Source organism: Mobula hypostoma, chromosome 24 (genome assembly GCF_963921235.1).
Source record: "Mobula hypostoma chromosome 24, sMobHyp1.1, whole genome shotgun sequence".
In the NCBI taxonomy this organism is placed as follows: Eukaryota; Metazoa; Chordata; class Chondrichthyes; order Myliobatiformes; family Myliobatidae; genus Mobula; species Mobula hypostoma.
In genome coordinates, this window is record NC_086120.1 from 28,835,739 (window position 1) to 28,858,208 (window position 22,470).

Genomic DNA, 22,470 nt, shown 5'->3' on the forward strand with positions numbered 1-22,470 from the left:
AACATTTATCATATGCCTCTCCACGGTTACCATCTGAACTGCTAACTGGCACGATGCACCTCAGGGACTTTAGACATACCCTGTTTCTCTACGAAGGACACAGTAGCTCACAGCAATCAATAGTACAAAAGTACGATGCATATCCTGATTTGGTTATAAAGAGAATCAATAAATACATTATTCATTCAGACTATAGAGTATATGTTGAGAATGTTGTACAAAACAAAATGTTATTTTATCACAAACAACAGGAATTCTGCAGATGCTGGAAATTCAAGCAACACACATAAAAGTTGCTGGTGAACGCAGCAGGCCAGGCAGCATCTCTAGAAAGAGGTGCAGTCGACATTTCAGGCCGAGACCCTTCATCAGGACACCTGACGAAGGGTCTCGGCCTGAAACGTCGACTGCACCTCTTCCTAGAGATGCTGCCTGGCCTGCTGCATTCACCAGCAACTTTTATGTGTGTTGATGTTGTTTTATCACTGGTTAAGTTACCCAACTGATTAGAGCTAGCCATTTTAATTATTACTGTTACAAAGAATGACTAGATCAACGTGTTGATGTCGTGCAGAGGCTTGCATGCTTCAAGGATCCCATCGGGCGATGCCAACTCAGGGCCACACATGTTGGAACGGCTGTAGAATAGATGCCAGACAAAGATCGATCCAACCCCGGCTCCCGAACGGACAGACTCATGTCTGCCCCTCCCGGGCCACACTTGCCATACAAAACAAGTTACAAAGTGACCACAAAAACACTGCTGTGAAGAGATTTCTTATACATTCATGTTGATTGGAATAATATGAAAATAATTATTCCCTTCACAGCCAGTGCTGATTCTTGCTGAAATCCAGCTTCAACAGGCCAGGCTACCAATCCCTAAGTTGGAAACCAGGTCCACAAGGTATACTGTTATATTAGACTCAGATCCCATGCCATGTTTATATTCACATTGAGCAGAAGGTAACAGTTAGCAGAAAGATTACCAATTATGAGTTTTCCGCCCTCCAAAGTCAATAACAGTCTAACTGAATACAAACTAACTCAAAAAAAATGTTGCTGGAAACTTAAAAGGAAGATGTTGGAGATACCAAGCAGGTCAGGCAGCACACCAGACAGAGTTAATGTTTCAGGTATGAAACCTTTTGTCAGAAGAATGTCAGAGTGTGAAACACTAAAAATCTCTCTCTCTACACATACATTTTTTGAAACTGAATTCTTTGAAATAACTCTTACAACTACTCTAATGGAGATCATATACCACTGTACAAACTGTACTTTGACCCCGAATCCTGCGTTTGAGGTGGTGGGTAACAGATGACCTGGTTAAACCAAATATTTAACTATTACAAGAGCTGCAGCACTTCAGAACCACTGATTTTAGGCAATAAATGTAAGCTTAGTAGTGTAGTTCAAATCCTGTCAAGAGATAGTTGGAATCATGATGATTTTATTGACAGTTACAATTCAGAAGTTGTTATAACTGATGTTAGAATTTTGTGCAGATTGACAAATCTTATGACCAAAATTAACCTCAAATACAGTCTTTAATATTAAACAATAGAGTCTCAAAGAAAGTAATAATTGCTCGCTAGTCACTTTTATACAAGGAATCAGATCCTACGACATTAGTTTTAAATGTACATCCAGAGTTGGGTTGCTCCAAGGATAAACAGTCCAAGATATTAATTTCTGATCATTTCATCTTCATAGGTATTATTTCCCTTCTTCTCATGCACTTGGAGCATACTGCAAAACCAATCGATCAAATTCGTGCTCCTGTGAGGAGAGTTCAGAACTCATTTAGATTTTTTAAAAACAGAAATGAACATATAGAATATCTCTTGCCTACTAAATATACATTTAGTACATTCTTAATAGAACTGAATCAGAAGCTCAATTAACATCATAATCATTGAACACATTTCATAATCCTTCCAGCAGACATCACTCAAAGGTCACACCTGTTGGAGGAGCTGTGCCTCTTCATACTAATGTGTGTGCTGTACTCACATCCCTGGGAATTCCCTCTAGAATGAATAAGGTGGCTAGCTGCACTTTGCAATCTAGCCATGCAAGGTCTTGCTACATGTTGAAATATAGAACCACAACTATATTTATTTTCAATTCCATTAATTCAGTGAGATAAATATGTCATTAGGTTTGTGTCTAAAAATCCCCTGGTATGTCAGTGACAGCAAGAAAAATAATATATACCCTTGAGCAAAATTCTACTGATTTCCTAAATAAGTGGATATGTCTCTTGGTTAACACAACCAAAAATAAATAACCTATTCTTAGATAGCTGTTTCCTGTAGGAGCATGCTATGTGTACACTGGCTCCTGGCTTTGCTTCTGCTAATGACAATCAAACTAATTTAAGTACTTGCAAAGTGAAGCATTTCGGAATGTCTGATAGCTGTAAAAGTGAAGAAAAAATGCAAGTCTTGTTATTTATTAATCCTAGATGGTCACACAAAACACTTCAATCAAACCAACTTTGATGCAAAGATATAATGACCTGAGGTTCCACAGTTTAACAGAATGCTCAGCAAGATTGACCAAAGCCATCTGCAAAGACAGTTATTCCATGAGCCAAATAGTATTTGGTATTTTCTTAGGATTTTAAATCACAACTCACTGTACTTATTAAGGATTTATTACATGTTCTTCAAAATAGCAATTAAGAACTGCTGCTCTCGCTTTTATTGTTTCCTAACAAGATTTAAGTCAGTTATAAATTTCCCAAATCACCAAGATGATTTCTATTTAAAGATTTGAGATTAAGCGAGAAACCTCCTGACTTCTACTGAAATAAGTATTCATTTATAAACCAAAATTCTTTAGGAAATTCACAGCCAGTAACCGTTTTTACATACCTTGGCTATATACTCTTTAACGAAAGGATGACCTCTGTGCCCATCCTTCAGCTGCGAGAGATAGCGGTTACTAACCTGTTTATGGGAAAAAAAGTACAATTTAGCATGAGACGGCACCACCAACAGTGACAGACTGCATGTGGCATTACCGGAACACTCTCTGTTGATGAGTCATATCAATGCAGATAATTGCACAAGAAATCTGTAGATGGTGCCACCTGCTGACGAATTTAGTATTGCAAAACAGGTCAATTTTGTGTACTTGTACAGGTGATTTACCAAAGTCAATTCCGTCCCTACATCAACTATCAACAAATGCACCCTCCTTAATTCAGGGATTCCCAACCTGGAGTCCACAGACCCTTTACTTATTGGTACTGGTCCATGGCATTAAAAAAAGGTTTGGAAACACCTGCCTTAAAGGATAGTTAGCAGTTGTGACTGATGCTGCCAGATCTCTTTCTAAGGTTGGCACAAGACTTGTTTTACTTTCACAGCAGCTCTCTCCTATTGGAGAAAACAAGAAGGCTCAGACGACCACAACTCTGAAACAAAATTACATTCTGATGCCTCACTGAAATTGCTAACAACTTGGCAAAAAGAAGTACAGAAATTCCACTTCTACCAGGTGTGAACAACTGGTTCAAATGGTCTAAAATACAAGAGTCGTTCAATATAGTTAAGGTGAGGAAAGTGTATTTGACAGCTCTGGTGTCTTATCGCACTGACTAGGATGAAAGACTTTGCTGAAGAGTCTGGTTCACATGGTGCAATATATTTCAGATAATTCTACAACCCCTTCTACCACCCACTCCAACATGACCTTTCTATACTAGGGATGCAAAGGCCAATTCTAGGGTCCCTTAGGTTACTCATGACTGATGCAATTTTGTTCAGTAGACATAAGGAGTTGAAAATGGAACAGTTCTTGTCAGCATGAAGGATTTACTTTCACATCAATGTGGGGATATCTAGTAAACATCATTATGTCAAATTTTTCAGAAGCCTTACCTCAGGAGCCTTGCCCGAATGCTGAGAAAGTACGATCAAATTGATGAGAGTTTCTGGGTGATTACTGTCCTAAGGGAATTGAAGTTAAGTAATTATTGTCACATTAACTAAGGGACAGTGAGAACATTTGTTTTGCATGCTGTTCATACAGATCATTTCATCACATCAAGCTAATACATAGGAAAAACAACAGAATACATACTGAAGTGTTACAGTTAGAAAAAGTGTAGTGCAGGCAGACAATAAGGTACATGACCATGGGGTGGGGTCTTAGATTACATTAACTGCTTTACTGAGAAGTGTTGACAGAGTTCATGGCTTGTTTTTGTGATGTGCTGAGCTTGTTCTGCAGTTTCTTGCAGTCTTAGGAAGAGCAGTTGCCAAACAAACCCATGATGCATCCAGATACGATGCCTACTATGGTGCATCAATAAAAATTAAAGGCCAATGGGAATTTGCTGAATTTCTTCAGCTTCCTCAAGAAGTAGAAATGCCTGTGACATCCCTGTGGTTGGACCAGGAATGGATATTGATGTTCCCTTCTAGGAACTTGAAGCTCTTAACTCACTCATCCTTAGCACCACTCAGGTAAACAGGAGCGTGTGGGCTGCAGCGCCTTCCTGAAGGGAATGACCAGCTCTTTTGTCACGACCATGGGAAATTGTTGTTACGATGCCCAGCTACCAGGCTATCTCCTTACTCTGCTTTGACTCATTATTATTTGTGATTCAGTGCACTACAGCGGTGTCATCTGAGTAATAACGGTTAACATTCGAAGTAGATAACAAACACATGGCTCAAGTTTGACCGGCAAGGGAAAGGGGTCATAGCGACACTATGGTCAGTGCACAAAGTATATCCAAAATCAGACTGAAGAATGAAACACTGGGACAAAAGGAATCAAACTGCAGCAGGACCTATATAAAATGGATCTACTGAATAGTCAATGAGATGATCATCTATAACTCATTTTAAATTTCAGGTTAAATTCATGAAAAATAAAAAACTGGTGTGTAGATTTAAGTATAATAAAACATCACTTAAAAGTTAATGCCCTGGGGACTTCCGGGTCATCAAGGGAATGGCGGCGTAAGGAAAAGGTCTCTCGACAAAAAAGAAGGTAAACTGCCCCAAAATCGAATTTAGACAAATACTTAATATTGCATAACTATATTAATAAAAGGGGCAAGGATGATGTGTAAGAACAAGAATAAAAAGTCCGCTTCGAAGTCTGATAAACATAAAGAGATGCAGCAAGGCGAAGGGCCTAGCTCTCCCACGGCAAGCCAGGACGGAGATAATGAGGGGGAATCGGTGACTCTGTCTTTGATTCTCGGAGAGATTCGCGAGTTCCGACAAGATAACAGCAAACAGCTGGAAGATATTAAAGGAGAAATAGTAAAAACTAACTCGCGGATAGATGAAGCCGAAGCGAGGATTCTTGGAATTGAAGAAAAGCTACAAAACGCCGAGGAAGTGATAGCAGAAATGCTGAAGCTACAAGACCAACTCCAGTGGAAACTAATAGATCAAGAAGGCCGCTCGAGAAGGGAAAATGTGAGGATCTACGGAGTTCCCGAAGGAACCGAAGGTAAACCCGGATTGATGATTCCCTTCGTGGAGAAGCTGCTTAGAGAGAACCTTGATATGCCGGCCGCAAAAGACCTACAGATAGAAAGGGTTCACCGCGCGTTGGCACCACAGCCCCCGGCAGGCGCCCAGCCCAGATCGATTCTGGTCAGATTTCTCAGTTACAGAACGAAGGAAGAGGTGCTTAAAAGAGCATGGCAAAAGAAAGGTTTCATGTGGAACAACTGTAAAATCAGTTTAGACCACGACTACGCACCGGGGATTCTTGCCAGACGGAAGGAATATATGGAAACACGGAGAGTCCTGAAGGAAAACAACATCAGATTCCAGACCCTGTATCCAGCTCGGCTGAGAGTCTTTTACGACGAAGGGACAAAAACTTACGCTACGGTGGAGGAGGCAATGTCGGACCTGGTGGACCGGGGACTACCTATTAAAGTTATCACCCAACCGGAGTCGCTACTGGAGAGGATTCGGCAGAAGTCGTGGCAGTTAGTGGGGCGAGGATGCTCCACTCGAAACAGAGTGTCAAACTACAAGGAAAAGCTGCAAATATTCAGACGCGAATGTACAGAGAATACAGATTAATTAAGAGAAATGACTGAAAAGAGTAAATCGGATTTAAAAGTAAAATGAAAACTGATAATTGAAAATAATCTAGGCGGAATAACTTGAATGATAGCAATATGGTCGAGACATAAATAGGAGAAAATTCTCTATGATTATTCAAACTGCTGAGGGCCCTCTAACCCAGGGTGAAGATAGAGGTTATCCCTCTGAACTGAGGCGGGTCGGTGCTCAGGCCTCACTGTGGGAAGTAGGGGAAAATTTTCAAATGTTATACGTTCAGAAATGTCTAGGGTGTGGTTATATGTCTTGGTTTACTGTTGAGAAGGGATTGCTTACTGTTTGGTTAGAAAAGGAGAGTGCTTTTTTTCTACTAGAGAAAAATGCAAACTGAATTGGTAAAAATAATTTCCTATAATGTTAATGGGGTTTTGAATCCAATTAAAAGAAATAAGATTATGTCTAAATTGAAAAAAGAGAGGGCACAAATAGCTTTCCTCCAGGAAACACATATGAGCCAATCTGAACATGGAAAATTAAAAAGAATGGGCTTTAAGCATATATTTTATTCATCATATAAATTGAGTCACAAAAGAGGGGTAGCTACTTTAATATCAAGTACTCTTAATTATGAACATATTTCAGAGACTAGAGACAAAGAAGGACGGTTTGTAAAAATCACAGGAAGAATAGAAGGTACAGAAATAACATTGCTGAATGTTTATGCTCCTCCAGGTAGTGAATGGTCATTTTATAGACACATTTTTGACCTAATGGTCAGTTCTCGAGGGGTAGTAATTTGTGGAGGGGATTTTAATATTAGAATAAATCCTATATTAGATTCTTCAAGAATAGTTACTCAGAATAAACCTCTGAGTCGGAAAGTGAATTCATTGATGGAGGAGTCGGGAATTATAGATGTCTGGAGGGAATTACACCCTACTAGTAAAGATTATACATATTACTCTTTCTCTCATTCAGCCTATTCAAGGATAGACTATTTCTTTATCTTTAATACAGATAGACTCAGGATAAAAAACTGTAATATTGCAACAATTGATCTGTCGGATCATAGCCCAGTCTCTATGTCTCTAATCCTGGAAAGGAAAATGAGGAAAACACTATGGAGGCTAAACTCACATATACTTAATAACCCAAAAGTAATGGAGAGATTAAGGGGAGAAATCAAAGAATATCTAGACCTTAATGACACGGGAGAAACATCACCAGTGATTTTATGGGATACATTGAAAGCTGTACTGAGAGGGAAAATTATTTCCATTACTACTCACATGAAAAAAAATCAATGCACAAAAATTAGCAGACCTTCAAGGAAAATTAAAACAACTTCAAGTTGGAGATAGCAACAAAAGTAATTCAAATCAAAAACAGGAAATTAGGAAATTGCAAAGTGAAATTGATGATATTTATACGTTGGAAACTCAAAGAAATTTTCTTTACCTGAGACAAAAGAATTATGAAGTAGGAGGTAAATCAGCTAGATTATTAGCATATAAATTACAAAAACAACAAGCAGACAATACAATTCATAAAATAAAGAATCCAAAGACAAAGCTTGTGGAGAGTACAATAGGGAAAATTCAAGAGAGTTTTGAAACGTATTATCGAGAGCTGTACTCCCAACCCCGGGCCCCCAATGAGCCCTATATAGACAGTGTATTGAATTTTTTAAATCTACCTAAACTTACAGATTTACAAAATGAAAGTTTATTAGAACCAGTAACTGTCAAAGAACTGAACGTGGCCATCTCTAGGTTAAAGGCTGGAAAGTCCCCGGGTTCTGATGGGTTTACCTCAGAGTGGTACAAGTCCCTGAAGACACAGTTAGCCCCATTACTACTTAACACCTTTAATTGGATCTTGCAGAGAGGAGAAACTCCACCTTCCTGGAGAGAAGCGATTATTTCAGTTATTCCTAAAGAGGGTAAAGATAAACTAGAATGTGGCAATTATCGGCCAATTAGTGTTCTTAATTTAGATTACAAACTATTTACATCTATATTAGCGCGCAGATTGGAAAAGCTTTTACCTGGCCTAATCCATTTAGACCAGACTGGATTTATTCAACAAAGTCAAACACAGGACAACATAAGGAGAACTCTGCACATATTAGAACAGGTTAATAAGAATGAGACAGAGACAATGGTAGTAGGATTGGACGCTGAGAAAGCTTTTGATTCGGTTAGTTGGGCATTCCTATACAGAGTGTTAGGAAGATTCGGCTTTCAAGAAAGGTTTATTAAAGTAATTCAGACTCTGTATGACAGCCCAACAGCCCGAATTAAGATAAATGGGGACCTCTCTGACTCCTTCATTTTAGAGAGAGGCACTAGACAGGGATGCCCAATTTCTCCTCTCCTTTTTGCGCTATATATTGAACCACTTGCCCAACTAATAAGACAGAGCGAAATCGTAAAAGGTATCAAGGTGGCAGGGATTGAACAGAAAGTGGCGTTATTCGCAGATGATGTTTTGGTCTATCTGAGTGAACCAGAAAAATCATTTATAGGATAGTTTACACTGTTGGATGACTTTGGGAAAATATCAGGTTATAAAATAAATGTAAAGAAAATGCAGGTTATGTCCCTAAATTATACACCATCCAAAAAATTGCAGGATACATACGATCTTAAGTGGGAAGCTAAATCATTAAAATATTTAGGAATAACCCTGCCGAAGGATCTTTCAACACTGTCACAGGTAAATTATGGGCCATTAATCTCAGAGATAAAAGCAGATATGCATAGATGGAATCTTATCCCCTTTTTAAGTTTAAATTCAAGGATAAATACTATAAAAATGAATATTCTTCCTCGGTTATTATATCTTTTCCGTACTTTACCAGTGGAGGTGGATGATAATCAATTCAGGGAATGGGACAAATGGATTTCCCGCTTCATTTGGCAAGGAAGGAAACCTAGAATTCGATATAACACTTTACAGTTAGGGAAGGAAAGAGGAGGTATGGTTCTTCCTTGCCTGAGAAATTATTTTTATGCCTCACAGATAACCCCTCTGTTATATTGGTGTAATAGGGAATATAAGGGTAGATGGAAGGAAATAGAATTTGGATTAGTTGACAGTTTTCCTCTTCAGGCCTCAATAGCTGACAAAGGATTGATGGCCCAGTTGGAAAAATTTAATAATGCTTGGATAAATCTTACATTAAAAGTATGGCAGAAGGTGGTTAATTCATGTGGAATTAATAACATGCTAAAACTCTTTAGATGGTGTGCATATGATACCGAATTCCTTCCCAACAGAGGAGATAAAAGATTTGAGCTATGGATAAAGAAAGGTCTTACAACCTACCTCTTATTTATAGATAAAAGAGTATTACAAAGTTTCCAAATCCTGCAGGACAAACATGGCCTAGAACATAATGACTTTTTTAGGTACCTTCAAATACGAAACTATGTTAACCAGAGTTGTAGATATACAGACCTATCAACAGTAGAATTAGAATTTTTCAAGATTCTGAATTCGGCTTGCAGTTCAATACCTAGTAAATCAGTTTCTCGCCTATATAATGCACTCTCCCATGCTAAAAATGTAAATACACTGTATATTAAAGAGAAGTGGGAGAAAGAAGCGGGGTTGGTACTTTCAGAGGAGGCGTGGGGGAAAATCTGCAGCTTTCAATGGTCCTCGACTAATTCTTTGACTTGGAGAGAACATTGTTGGAAAAACATTATAAGATACTTCAAGACCCCATATCAGGAAAAATATAAAGATACAAATGTGATGTGTTGGAGAAGGTGCGGCTCTAAGGAGGCAAATCATTTTCATATTTTCTGGGATTGCCCTAAATTAAGTCTATTTTGGGAAGGTATTCATAGAACATTAGTTAAGGTACTTAGGTCCCAGATACCTCTGAACTTTGAGACGCTCTATTTGGGGCATGTATTGTTCCTTGAACAGAAGGAAGATATAAAGTTGCTGCAGGCCCTCTTAGCGGCAAGTAAGAAATCAATCACTAGAAAATGGCTAAATCCAATACCACCTACATTAGAAGATTGGTACAAAATTATCTTGGAAATATTTAAAATGGAAAAGTTGACCTACTCCCTGAGAACTCAAAAAGAAACATTTTATCGAATCTGGAATAAATGGATTGAATATATAACCCCAATGCGAGCAGACTTTAGATGACTCTCCTAATGATTTATATTGCTCTTCTCATCAACACAGTAATATTGCTAACGTAAGCACCCCTAGTCTAAATGTTTGTTGTTGTTTTTTTTTGGAAGATAGAGAATTAACACAAGTAAAGGGAAAGATTTGGGAAAGGGATAAAAAAAAATGAAAAAATTAAGTAAATAAGTACATAGGGATTGGATAATTATGTCTGCGGGCAGGAACAAGCACGAACAAATTGGGATATAAACACCTACAATGGTTGGTATATAGGCTTGTATGCAACATTTTGGACCAGTGGAAATGGTCCAGAAGGGTTGTATGGAAACTATTATTACCATTTTTCTTAACAACTAATTTCATTACTTAGCCTAATAGGTTAGATTTACCACAGTACATAATTATCTATTTAAATGTTTATTTTGCTTTTATATCATCTCAATGTGTACTTAAGAATGTATAAATAATTGTAGTTTTATACATATAAAAAAATGGAAAAGGTTATATGTTTGAAAAAAGTACATGATAATTGTGAACTCCTTATCCAAATAAAAATAAAATTTAAAAAAAAAAGTTAATGCCCTGTTGCAGAAATATTGGAAAGATATTTTTGATATTATTTCAACGGTTTTAAATATAGACTTATAACCGCATCCAATTACTGCTATTTTTGGACTACCAATGATAGATTTAAATAATTTAACCTCTTCATCACGAAGAATGATTGCATTTCTTACTTTAATGGCCAGAAGGTCCATTTTATTGAATTGGAAAGAGATTAATCCTCCTAAGGTATTTCATTGGTTTTCACAAACTATGCTGTGTTTGAATTTGGAGAAAATTAGAAGTGCAGTTTATGACCCTTCCATCAAGTTTGAAAAAACTTGGAGGCCATTCATTCAGCATTTTCACTTAATGTAATATCTTTATTTCCAAACCTATTCTATTTCTCCGTATTGTTGTTGGAGGGGAATGGAGTCGTTGGCACTGAGGTTTTCTTCTTTTTCATTTTTAAGTTCTTAGATTTGCCCAAGTCTTTTAGTTTAGTTGCTTAATTTTGTCTTTCTTTTGGGTTGGGGTTTTCTTTTTGGTTTTGGTTTTTTTTTCTTTTTCATGTTTTTTTTTTAGTTTTTTTTTGATCTGTTTTATCCGTTGTTAGTTTTACATGATTGGGAGCTTTGTCAAATTTCAATATTGGACTTTACAATTACTGTTTGTAAGTGTAACAATTTATCTCCTATTATTTGTATCATTGCTATGTTTTGTTTATATATTCTAAAATTAATAAAGAGATTGAAAAAGAAAAAAGTTAATGCTGAGCTGATATGCAGCTGTGCCAGAAAGAAAATTCTAGATAAGTTTGCCTTTCTGTGAAGAAGCTCCTGGTACCAACATGCACATGGGATGGAAAGGATTGAAAGTGGTACAATCAGTCTGCTGTGGAACAGTCAAATACTGTTAAAGTTCATACATAAAGATTAAAGTTCTGTACTTAAATTATTCGAATTTATATTTTCTACAATTGATGTAATTAACATAAATATCAATGAAACAAAAAGAACAAGGCATGATCTTTTGAGCTTGCTTCATTTAATCAGATCATGGCTCACCTGACTGTAACCTGAAAGCTGCGTTCCTATCTACCAGTGGTAACCTTTCACCACTTTCCTATTGAAGTATTTATCTGGATACACACGCGCTACTCCCTCTCCATCAACACAGGGGGCCCCAGGATAATGTGCTGAGCTCGTTGCTGCATGGACAAACACCCGAATAATTACTTGTCAAGTTCGCCAATGACATGACAGCAGTGGGGCTCATCACCAGCAACGATGAGACAGTTTACAGAGAGGTGGTTGGAAGAGCTCAAGACCTGGGGCTGAGTTACTTCTTCCCCGATGTCAACAAGACAAAGGAGACCGTCATCAGTTTCAGGAGAACTTGCACCATTCACACCCCTCTTTAAATCAGTGACACAGCAGTGAAATCTGCAAGCAGTTTTAAACTCCTGGGAGGGCACATCGCACACAAACTGTCACGAAGACATTCTACACAATCAGGAAAGACCACCGATGCCTCTGCTTGCTGAGGAGGTTGAAGAAAGCTGGACTATACACATCTATACTCTAGTCCTTCTACAGATGTACAGTAGAGAGCATCCTAACATGCTGCATCACCACATGGTTTGGAAACTGCACTGTGACAGACAGGAAGGCTCTACAACAAGTAGTCAAAACTGGCCAAGGCTTCACCAGCACCAACCCTACCCACCACCAAAAACATGTATATAGATTACTCCCAGACAAGAGCCAGTAACATTATGAAGGATTCTACCCACCCTGCTCATGGACTGTGTCCCCCACTATCAGGGAGGCTATGAAGCATCCATGTCAGAACCATAAGGACCACCAGCAGTTACTTTCCCCAAGCAGTATGAATGACCAACACCTCCACCCATTAACCCACCACTCCTTTATTGTTTCCTGTCAGAGTCACCTATGTACACACTCTTGTGCCTCACGTCACTTTATGGACAAACAAGTAATCAATGTAAATATGCTATCTTATGTATTTATAGTTAGTGTTTGTGTTTAATTATTGTGTTCTAAATTATCTTGTTGTATCACATACAAAATGCTAAAGGATCTCAGCAGGTCAGGCAGCACCTATGGAAATGAATAGATAGTTGACATTTTGGGCCAAGACCCTTCTTAGTGATTTTTGTGCCGCATCGTAACTGGAGTAACAATCATTTCATTTTCCTTTACACTTGTGTATTAGAAATAACATTGAATTCAATTGACTTTATTTCTTACATCCTTCACATACATGAGTAAAAATCTTTGTTACATCTCCATCTAAGTGTGCCACGTGCAATCATAGTAATTTATTGTAAATAGAACAGTCAATGTAATATAGAGCACACTCAAACACAGCGTGAGTTCATCAGTCTGATGGCCTGGTGGAAGCAGCAGTCCCGGAGCCTGTTGGTCCTGGCTTTTACGCTGCAGTACCACTTCCTGGATGGTAGCAGCTGGAACAGATTGTGGTTGTGGTGACTCGGGTCCCCAACGATCCTACGGGCCCTTTTTACACACCTGTCTTTGTAAATGTCCTGAATAGTGGGAAGTTCACAACTACAGATGTGTTGGGCTATCTGTACCACTCTCTGCAGAGTCCCACAATTAAGGGAGGTACAGTTCCCATACCAGGCAGTGATGCAGCCAGTCAGGATGCTCTCAGTTGTGCCCCTGGAGAAAGTTCTTAGGATTTGGGGGCCCATAACAAATTTCTTCAACCGTCTGAGGTGAACAAGGCACTGTTGTGCCTTTTTCACCACCCCGCTGGTGTGTACAGACCACGTGAGGTCCTCAGTGATGTGGATGCCAAGGAACTTGAAGCTGTTTACCCTCTCAACCCCAGATCCATTAATGTCAATAGGGGTTAGCCCGTCTCCATTCCTCCTGTAATCCACAACCAGCTTCTTTGTTTTTGAGACACTGAGGGAGAGGCTGTTTTGTTGACACCACTGTGTCAGAGAGATGACTTCTTCCCTGTAGGCCACCTCATTATTGTTTGAGATAAGTCCAATCAATGTAGTGTCGTCGGCAAATTTAATTAGCAGAATGGAGCTGTGCGTGGTGATACAGCCATGGGTATACAGGCAGTAAAGGAGGGGACTCAGTACGCAGCCCTGAGGGGCTCCTGTATGGAGACTTATAGCCTTCAGAGAGAAAAGAAAATAACCTCAATTGGTCTTCAATGGATTTTTTAAAACAGTAATTGCCAGTTCTAGATTCCCCCACTAGAGGAAATACCTTCACATCCACTCTATCAAGAACCTCTCAATCCACTCTATCTTATATTTTTCAATTAAAACCCCTCTCAAAATCTTCTAAACTTCAGCAGATACAAGCTAGGTTGTCCAACTTTTCTTCTGAAAACAACATGTTCATTCTTGGTATCAGTCTGATAAAATTTCTCAGAACTGCTTTCAACACATTAATTTCTTAGATACTGTATATTCAACTCCAGATGTGGTTTCACTGATTTCATACATAATTGAAGCACAACTTCCCTACTTTGTTTATTATTCAGGGAATTTAATTTTTAAAAAAAATCACATTATCAGTTTTCCCAATTGCTTTCTCTACTTGAATACTACCCTTCTGCAGAGTAGGTGTACAAGGACACCCAAATCCCTCTGTACTTCAATTCTGCAATCACTCACCATTTTGGTAATATGCTCCTTGCCCCCAAATTGGGACAATTTTATTTTCTCACATTTTCCAGATCTTTGACCATTTGTTTAACCATCTCCCCTTTCATAGTCTCCTTATAGGTCATCTTCATAACCTACCTTTCCACCTAACTTTCTGTTATCAGCAAATACAGTAAACGTAACTTGGATTCTTTTATCCAAGTCATTGCTACAAATTGCAAAAAGGAAATTGAGAATCCAAAACATATCCCCGTGACATTCCACTAACTGCACCTTCCTTACCAGCAAAGACCCTGCCCTGTTAGCCTGCAAGTCCTCTGCTAACACTAATGTTAACCATCACATCATGAGCTTTTATTTTCAGTAAATGCCTTTGAAACCAATGCATGCTTTCTGGAAACCCAAGTCTAATGCATCTCATTACTTCTCCTTTAACCATTACAAACTATATATTACTGCCTCAAACAATTTCAAGAAATTGTCTGTTGTTGTTTGTCATCTACCTCAATGATCAGGATAATAATGTGGTAAACTGGATCAGCAAATTTGTAGATGACACCAAGATGGGGCTGTAATGGACAGCAAAGAAGGCTTGCAGTGCGATCTGGGCCAGCTGAAGAAATGGGCTGAAAATGGCAGATGGAATTTAATACAGAGAAGTCCGAGTTTCTGCACTTTGGGAGGACAAACCAGGATAGGACATGAAAGGTAGGTCACTGAGGAGTGGGGCAGACATAAGGATTGGGGGGAGGGGTGGAAGAAGAAAGATCCATAATTCCTTGAAAGTGGCGTCACAGATAAGGTCTTAAACAGAGCTTTTGACACATTGGCCTTCATAATTCAAAGTAAGACTACAGAAGTGGGATGTTATGTTGAAGTTGCTCAAGACAATGGCAAGGCCTAATTGGAGCATTGTGTGCTGATTTGGTCACCTACGTACAGGAAAGATATGAAAAAGTTTGAAAGAGTACAGTAGAAATTTCCAAGAATGTTGCTGAAACTTGAGGAACTGAGTTATAGGAAAGGGTGAACAGTTTACGACTTTATACCCTGGAGCGTAGGAGAATGAGGGGAGATTTGATTGAGGTATACAACATTATGAGTGGTATAGATAAGGTAAATGCAAGTAGGCTTTTTCTCACTAAAGTTCGGAGAGAATAGAACTAGAGGTCATGGGTAAAGGGTGAAAGGTGAAATATTCTGGGAGAACATGAGGGGGAAATTCTTCACTCAGAGGGTGGTAAGAGTATGAAACAAGCTGCCAGTGGAAGTGGTGGATGTGGTTTCAATTTCAACATTTAAGAGCAGTTTGGATAAGTACATGGACGGGGGCGGCGGAAGGGAGGGCTACCGTCAAGGTGCAGGTTGATGGGACTAGGGAAAATAAAAGTTCAACAAGGACTAGGTGGCACGTTTCTGCGCTGTAGTGTTTTATGACTCTGTAATTCTAAATTAAACATGCAGTTTTCCTAGCCTCTGCCTGATTACCTTGACTTTCTCAGTGCTCTGCAATAGTATTTTATTAATAGCTTTTAATATTTCCCTCAGGTCCAATTTAAGTGATCTTCATTTTCTTGAAATCTGCCTTTCTCCTTTTTTCAATAAAGTTTTTACTATTTTCCAATCTACTAAAATCTTCTGCCAGATCTAGAAAATTATGGGAAATTAAAACCAACTAGCCATTTCTTTTAAAGGCCAAGCAAGAAATCCATCAGGATCTAGAGAACTATTTTCTTGTTCTCATTAAAGGATTTATCACCATTCAAGTTTAATCCATTCCATCTCTTCCTAAATGGTGTACTATTAATTCTACATTGTAGCATCTCTATACACTATTACTGAGAGGCAAGCTTGAGCTATGGGTAATTTTGCTTGTCTTCAAATTCACTGAATTGAATATTCGGTATGTGTACTCTTTTCTAAATAGTTACTGTTCAGAGAAATTCAGTTTAGAGTGGGACATGTAGGATTCCACTTTAAAGAACACTGATAGTACTGAGTATTAGGCTTTGAGTCAGAGTGGCAATGACTGGAACCTACAATTATTAATTAGGTAAAAGTGATTCTTTTTAAAGAGTTTTGATTAAGTCAATCTACCATGAGAAATTAATGTTACAATTTCACCCCCCCCCGCCAAAATAAGTAGTACACGCTGAAGGATCTGGACCATTTCTCACTTGAAATCCTTGACAGTAGAGCTTTGTGGAATTATCTTCGTCAGAATGCCGAATAATCTAATTTTCTTCTTAGTACTATCACCAGTAGAGGGCACCAAACCTCCTCCTCTACATTATTGTCAGGCTTACACAATTCTTCTTTTAAATATTTTAAAGTGATTGGTAATGTGGATGTTGCAAATAACATTGTTGCATCAGCCTACTTCTGATGCAACTGTAAGCAATACTGCAAATTCATGCAAAATCTGTACCAGCTTGCTGATTTAATCTGCCCTACTACTGCCATTCTACTTTCACTGTTGTCCGAATTAAACTCTCACCTCGACAGGGACAGAAACTTCACCAGTTAAACCAGACGTCAGTCAAACCCAATTCATCCAGTGTTCCTCATCGTCCCCCCTCCCTCAGCAAAGAAACAGAACAAGAGCTTTGTCCAATTCTTCTCTCCCTTGCTCAGGTGGCCACTGTTTATTTTCCTACTTCCAAAGTTAGTAGATTGAACTTTGGATCTTTTGATATGTGTGACCCCTGCCAAATACCTTACCCTCTTGGTTCCCCAAAATAGAGATAGTCTGAACTGCACTTTTTCTAGCACACTGTTAAGACCACTTTTCAGAGTCCTGAGTGATCCCTTTATAAAGAACACTGAAAGCATAGGATATGTAATTCTGATTCACCAGGGTGACAAACATTGGAAGCAATAATTATTAGATGAAACCTGAGATGCAGAGATTATTTCCGCTAGAAGATTATTTTTATTCTGTGAAGGGTTTTAATGAAAAGAGGAATGTTATTTCCTCTGGTTGGGGAGCTGTTAGGAAAAAGGTTAGTAGCTCACAAACAGTGGAATAAAAGAGAGTTCTGATTTGTTTTTGTTTAAAACAATGCAGTGCATTGGAGCAAAGAATAATTTGCCAAAAATACTCAGTGGAGGTGAAACTAAACTTAGTGGCCACTTTATTAGGTACAGCAGTGTACCTAGTAGCCACTGGAGTGGAACCTGGCGTTGTCTTCTGCTGCTGCAGTCCATCCACTTCAAGGGTTTAATGTGTTATGCATTCAGAGATACTCTTACGCACACCATTGTTGTCAGACCTGATTATTTGAGTTACTGTCGCCTTTCAGTCACATTAAACAAGTCTGGGCATTCTCCTCTGACCTCTCTCATTAACAAGGTGTTTTTGCCCAGAGAATTGCTACTCAGCAGTTTCTGAGATATTCAAGCCACCCTGTCTGGCACCAACAACCATTCCACGATCCAAGTCACTTCAATCATGTTTCTTCTCCAATCTGATATTTGGTCTGCACAACAACTGAACCATTGGACCATGTCTACATGTTTTTATGCACCGAGTTGCTGCCACATGATCAGCAGATATTTTTATAATATGATTAGATATTTGCATTAACAATTAAGTGTACCTAATCAAGTGGCCACTGAGTGTATTTCATAGGGAACACATCAAGCGAAGACTGATAAATACTGGACAATGAGACTACTTTTGGATTTCTCTAGCAAAGAGCTATTTCAGAAATAATGGCCGAAATTATCAAGCTGAAACTTACTATAGTTTTATGGCTTTTACTCTCAGTCAACTACTTTAAGAGCCTTCCTACCTTGTCCAGTGCTTCCTGAAGAACTCCTTCTGCGTCATCCCACTTGCCTTGTGCCATCTGACAAGCAGCTTGTCCATTCAGGAGCAACAAGGTTGCTGTGTACTTATCTGCCATTTCTTGGAAAATGTAAAAGGCATCCTGCAGCTTGTCCCCACCCTGTAGAGAGCAGTCGATAAAATTGATTCACCAGTGCGAACAGCAATTATATAGCACAGTACGAATTCAAAGAACATTTACAGGCCATTGTTATTCCAACAGTAAGAGTTGTTTCAACCCATCAATCAGCAACAATGTCATAAATGCTTGCATTTATACACAGTGCATGACATAAATAGTAGATCATAAGGCTAGTCATCTCTGTCCCATCATTTGACAGTATTTTGAGCATTGTTCACTTTCCCACCCAATCTCCATAACTCATCTTGTAAGTGTCTAAAAAAAATAATATTCACACAAGGAAAGAAAATGCATGGCAAGCCAAATAAAATCGAAGTGGTAAGCAGAAGCTGTAAAGATGTGTTCTGAAATATGGTCACGGAAGAAGACATTTCAAATGGTGAGATCAAAGCCCCTCAAGGCACGGAAGGAAATAGAAGAGATAAAGGACAGTAGCAATAAATAAGAAATACAGAACTAGGTTTCAAGGGAAGAGGATGTAAATGTCTAAATAAGGCTACAGAGGTGTAAACATGAAGGTGAACATTTTTAATTGAAGGCACTGGAAAAATAAATATCACTGAGTTCGGCACCACATTAAGAGGAGGAACCTCTAAAAGGTAATAATCTGAAATGAGATCTGAATATTGAAGGGCACATTAATTTTAGGAAGGACAAGAAGCTAGAAAAGGTGGAGGATTGTCTCCGTTAATGATAGTATTAGCACAGGATTAAGGGATGACACAGTTTAAGAAATGTTGCAAATTTAGTTGGACATTTTAAAGAAAATATTAAAAACAAAATCTTGCTTGTGATAGTGCTTTTGCAGGCCTCATTCACAATAACTATAGATCAGAGTACAAATGGTAAAGAAATGGGAGCTTGTTAGAAAGATAAAGCAATAACCACAGAGGATTTCAATCCATAGAGCAACTGGAAATATCAAGCATTCAAAAGGTAGCCAAGATGAGGATTCAGAGGGTTATCTTCTTAAAAAAGCATGCTCTGCAACCAAACCCAAAAGCAATCTATACTTGACCATGTATGATACAATGAGATAAGATTAATTAATAGCTTCATTATGAATGCAGCCCTTGGCAAAAATGTTCATAATTTGAATGAGTATTACATTAGTTTTGAAAGAGAAATGATCCAAAACTAATAATTTAAACATAAGGAAGACTAGCCTTGAGGGAGTGAAAGTAAGGTTACCCAAAGTAAACTAGTATCAAAGTTAATGAGAAGGCAACTATTACGGCACAGAAATTGGCTGACAAGTCAGAAGATGGACAAAATATGAAAAATCAAAGAATGTCTAAACATTGAGAAAGGTAAATGTACAGATAATAAGGGTTTCTGTGATCCAATAGAAAGTGTAGTTGTGAATTTAATAATGGACAGCAAGGATGTGGCAAATGAATTAAATAGGGATATTGCAGTTTTCACTAGTGAAGATACCAGAAGTGGCTATAATCTGAGAAATGGAAGACAAGGTGGAATTCCAGAAAATTATGATCACCAGGGAAGTGGTCCAAGTAGATTGCTTAAGGTGGTATTAAGACTCCAAGTCTCAACAACTTGTAAGAAAATTACTCTAATTTTCACAAAATTCTCTGAACTCAGGGAAAGTTCATTAGTTTATAAACCGGAAACTGCAACTTCTTTATTCAAAAAGGGAGCAAGACAGAGAGGAGGAAACAATAGCCTAGTGAGATGATTTACCTTAGGGAAAATTTTAAACCTTGGGGGGCTTTGGATCTGGACATAGATTCAAGGTTATCAGGCAAAGTGAAAATTGTGAAAATGTAGCATCAGAGAGACCTAAATTGACTGATGACACAAAGATGGTTAGGAAAGTATGCTGCAAGGTCTTAAGGGACATTTATAGATTAAGTGAGTGGGCAAATGTAAAGCAAATGGAAAATAATGTCTGAAAATGTGAAATAATCTACTTAGGCAAGAAAATTAAAAAGCACATTGTCTAAATGGATTCTAGAACTGGGGAGAATTGTTTAAAAATAAAAAAGCTGCCCATTCAAGATATAAATTAGGTAATTCTTTATTCCTCTCAAAAGCTTGAGGGTTTTTAAAGCTCTCTTCCTCTAAAACAGTGGAAATCGAGACTGTTACATCTTAAGAGTTTGATAATTATTTTATATAGGAGGCGTAAAAAGTTACTGGGAGAAATGTAGCCATCAGATCTTTCATTAACATTAAAAAGTGGAGCAAACTTAAGGGACCAAATGGCAATTGTTGCTCATAATTTACACCTATGTACGTTTGAAGGTAAGTTCTTATTTGGGATGGGTAGACTTTGTTGATGACAGTTTGATACAAATCATGAGATCACCAAGTTTTAGTCAAAACCGGGAAAGATTCACAACAATCACATGAATGTAAAAGATAAGAATACGTTATAAGGTGTAGGCCATCTGAGTTCCCTGTGCTTAATTCAGCACTAGTGCCCTGCACTACCCTCATATTCTCTGGCCAAGACAAAAAGAGGGACATTATGTTGATTTGCTGTTAAATTCCAAATAAATAATGTCAAAATATGGTGAAGTTGACTCTGATTGGACAGTTGGTTGGAAGATTAGCAAGGAAGAGGAAAAATTTTGCTTGCTTGGGTGCAGCTCTAAATGAAACAATGAGAAATTTAGAGAATGACAAGTGAGGTACAAAGTACAGCTGCAGAATCAAACAAGTGGGCCACACACTTGATGCATTAGCAGGGAAGTGGGAAGGCACCGAAATAACGATACTGTGGACTCGTAATATAAAGCACACAAGTGGCAAGAAATTAAAGGCAGCATAACTGGACAACATGAATGGAAGAAATAAAGCAATAACTGGAATATCAAGTTTTGGAATAAACAAAAGAAGAGATCGGTCCTATTTGCAGGTCCAGTAGGTTCTAGAGAAATTCAATTTTTGATTTGTCTTTCTCTTCTTCATTCAAATCACTATCTCTCAACCCACCCAGCAACAGCAAACTTAAATGGGGGTGTTAAGGTAATTAAGGTATCTTCACTAACCATAGCCAAGTTCACCCAGGCTGTCGACAACTGTGTCAGGGTAGCATCTTCATCTTGGTCATGCATCTTCTTCAGTTCTTTTCTAAATTAAATAAATTAAGTTACTAATTAAACAAGATGGATGACACAACTCCTCCAATTGGCATTCTGAAGGTCACAGTAACAATGTGCTTTACTTTCTTCAACAATTTCCTTCGCTTCCCATTTGGAGTACATTCTATTGATAATGACGCGACCAAATACAAGGTTTTTGTAGTTTCAGGTGGGACTTGATTTATTCTTCAACCAACTGGTTGAAAGAGAAAGGGTCATTCTCATGCAATGGTCCAATGGGATGAACGAAGAAACAGATGGCCAGTTATTCGGAGCAATTCAAAATTCCACTCAAGTCTGCACCTTGACACAACAATCATGAAAAGATCCAACATCACAGGCTAAGCATCAAGTGTGGAAACTTGCTGTACAAGTCTCAGCTGTACAGATGTTTTCCGATCACAGAACACCAAAGCAACACTTGACTTGCTTTCACACCATTCTTCGCTGGAGTTCAGATTGGGAAAGCAACAGAAGGAACGGACTGAAAAATGACAGACTTCAGTGCATTGGTCCCCATCAATAGAGTGCAAATAAAGTTTTGTTTACAAGTTCCACAACATTAACTAATGATTATTCTGCAAAGTACCAAGTCTGGATTGGATAAAACTTCTTGCTTTAAGTCTTATCGGTAAAATTTGGAAGGAATACTACAAATCAAATAGCTGATATTGTAAGCTTGGCTTTGGAGAAAATTGACACAATTGCAATGAGGCTCCAAAAGTCAAAATGGTCTAAGAACAAAATATTAAGAAATGGTTTAAACATTACAAATCCTTTATGCAATAAATATTCCTAACACCAATTCTGGTAAAATAGACAAATACCTCTGGAGAGGGATGCTTGAACTAGGAAGAGCTTCAATGCACCAAATGGCCTTTCCCCAATTCATGACTGTTCATACTTTATAGGTAACCATTACAGAATAATCTAAACTAGCCACAGAAAATAAAGACTCGTTA

General features: G+C 38.2%; 1 protein-coding gene across 1 annotated transcript in view; it reads right to left on the reverse strand.

Moving 5' to 3' along the window:
* Nucleotides 1-1,436: 1,436 nt before the first annotated feature.
* The window catches only part of cope (COPI coat complex subunit epsilon), a 34,720-nt gene continuing 13,686 nt past the window's right edge, over nt 1,437-22,470 (reverse strand). Inside the window, exons 6-10 of the mRNA XM_063032158.1 lie at nt 21,416-21,497; nt 18,225-18,380; nt 3,894-3,962; nt 2,883-2,957; nt 1,437-1,782 (exon numbers count right to left, since the gene is read on the reverse strand). Of these exons, the coding sequence (XP_062888228.1) occupies nt 1,735-1,782; nt 2,883-2,957; nt 3,894-3,962; nt 18,225-18,380; nt 21,416-21,497 (430 nt within the window). The 3' untranslated portion in view covers nt 1,437-1,734. The remainder of the gene's footprint in view (nt 1,783-2,882; nt 2,958-3,893; nt 3,963-18,224; nt 18,381-21,415; nt 21,498-22,470) is intronic.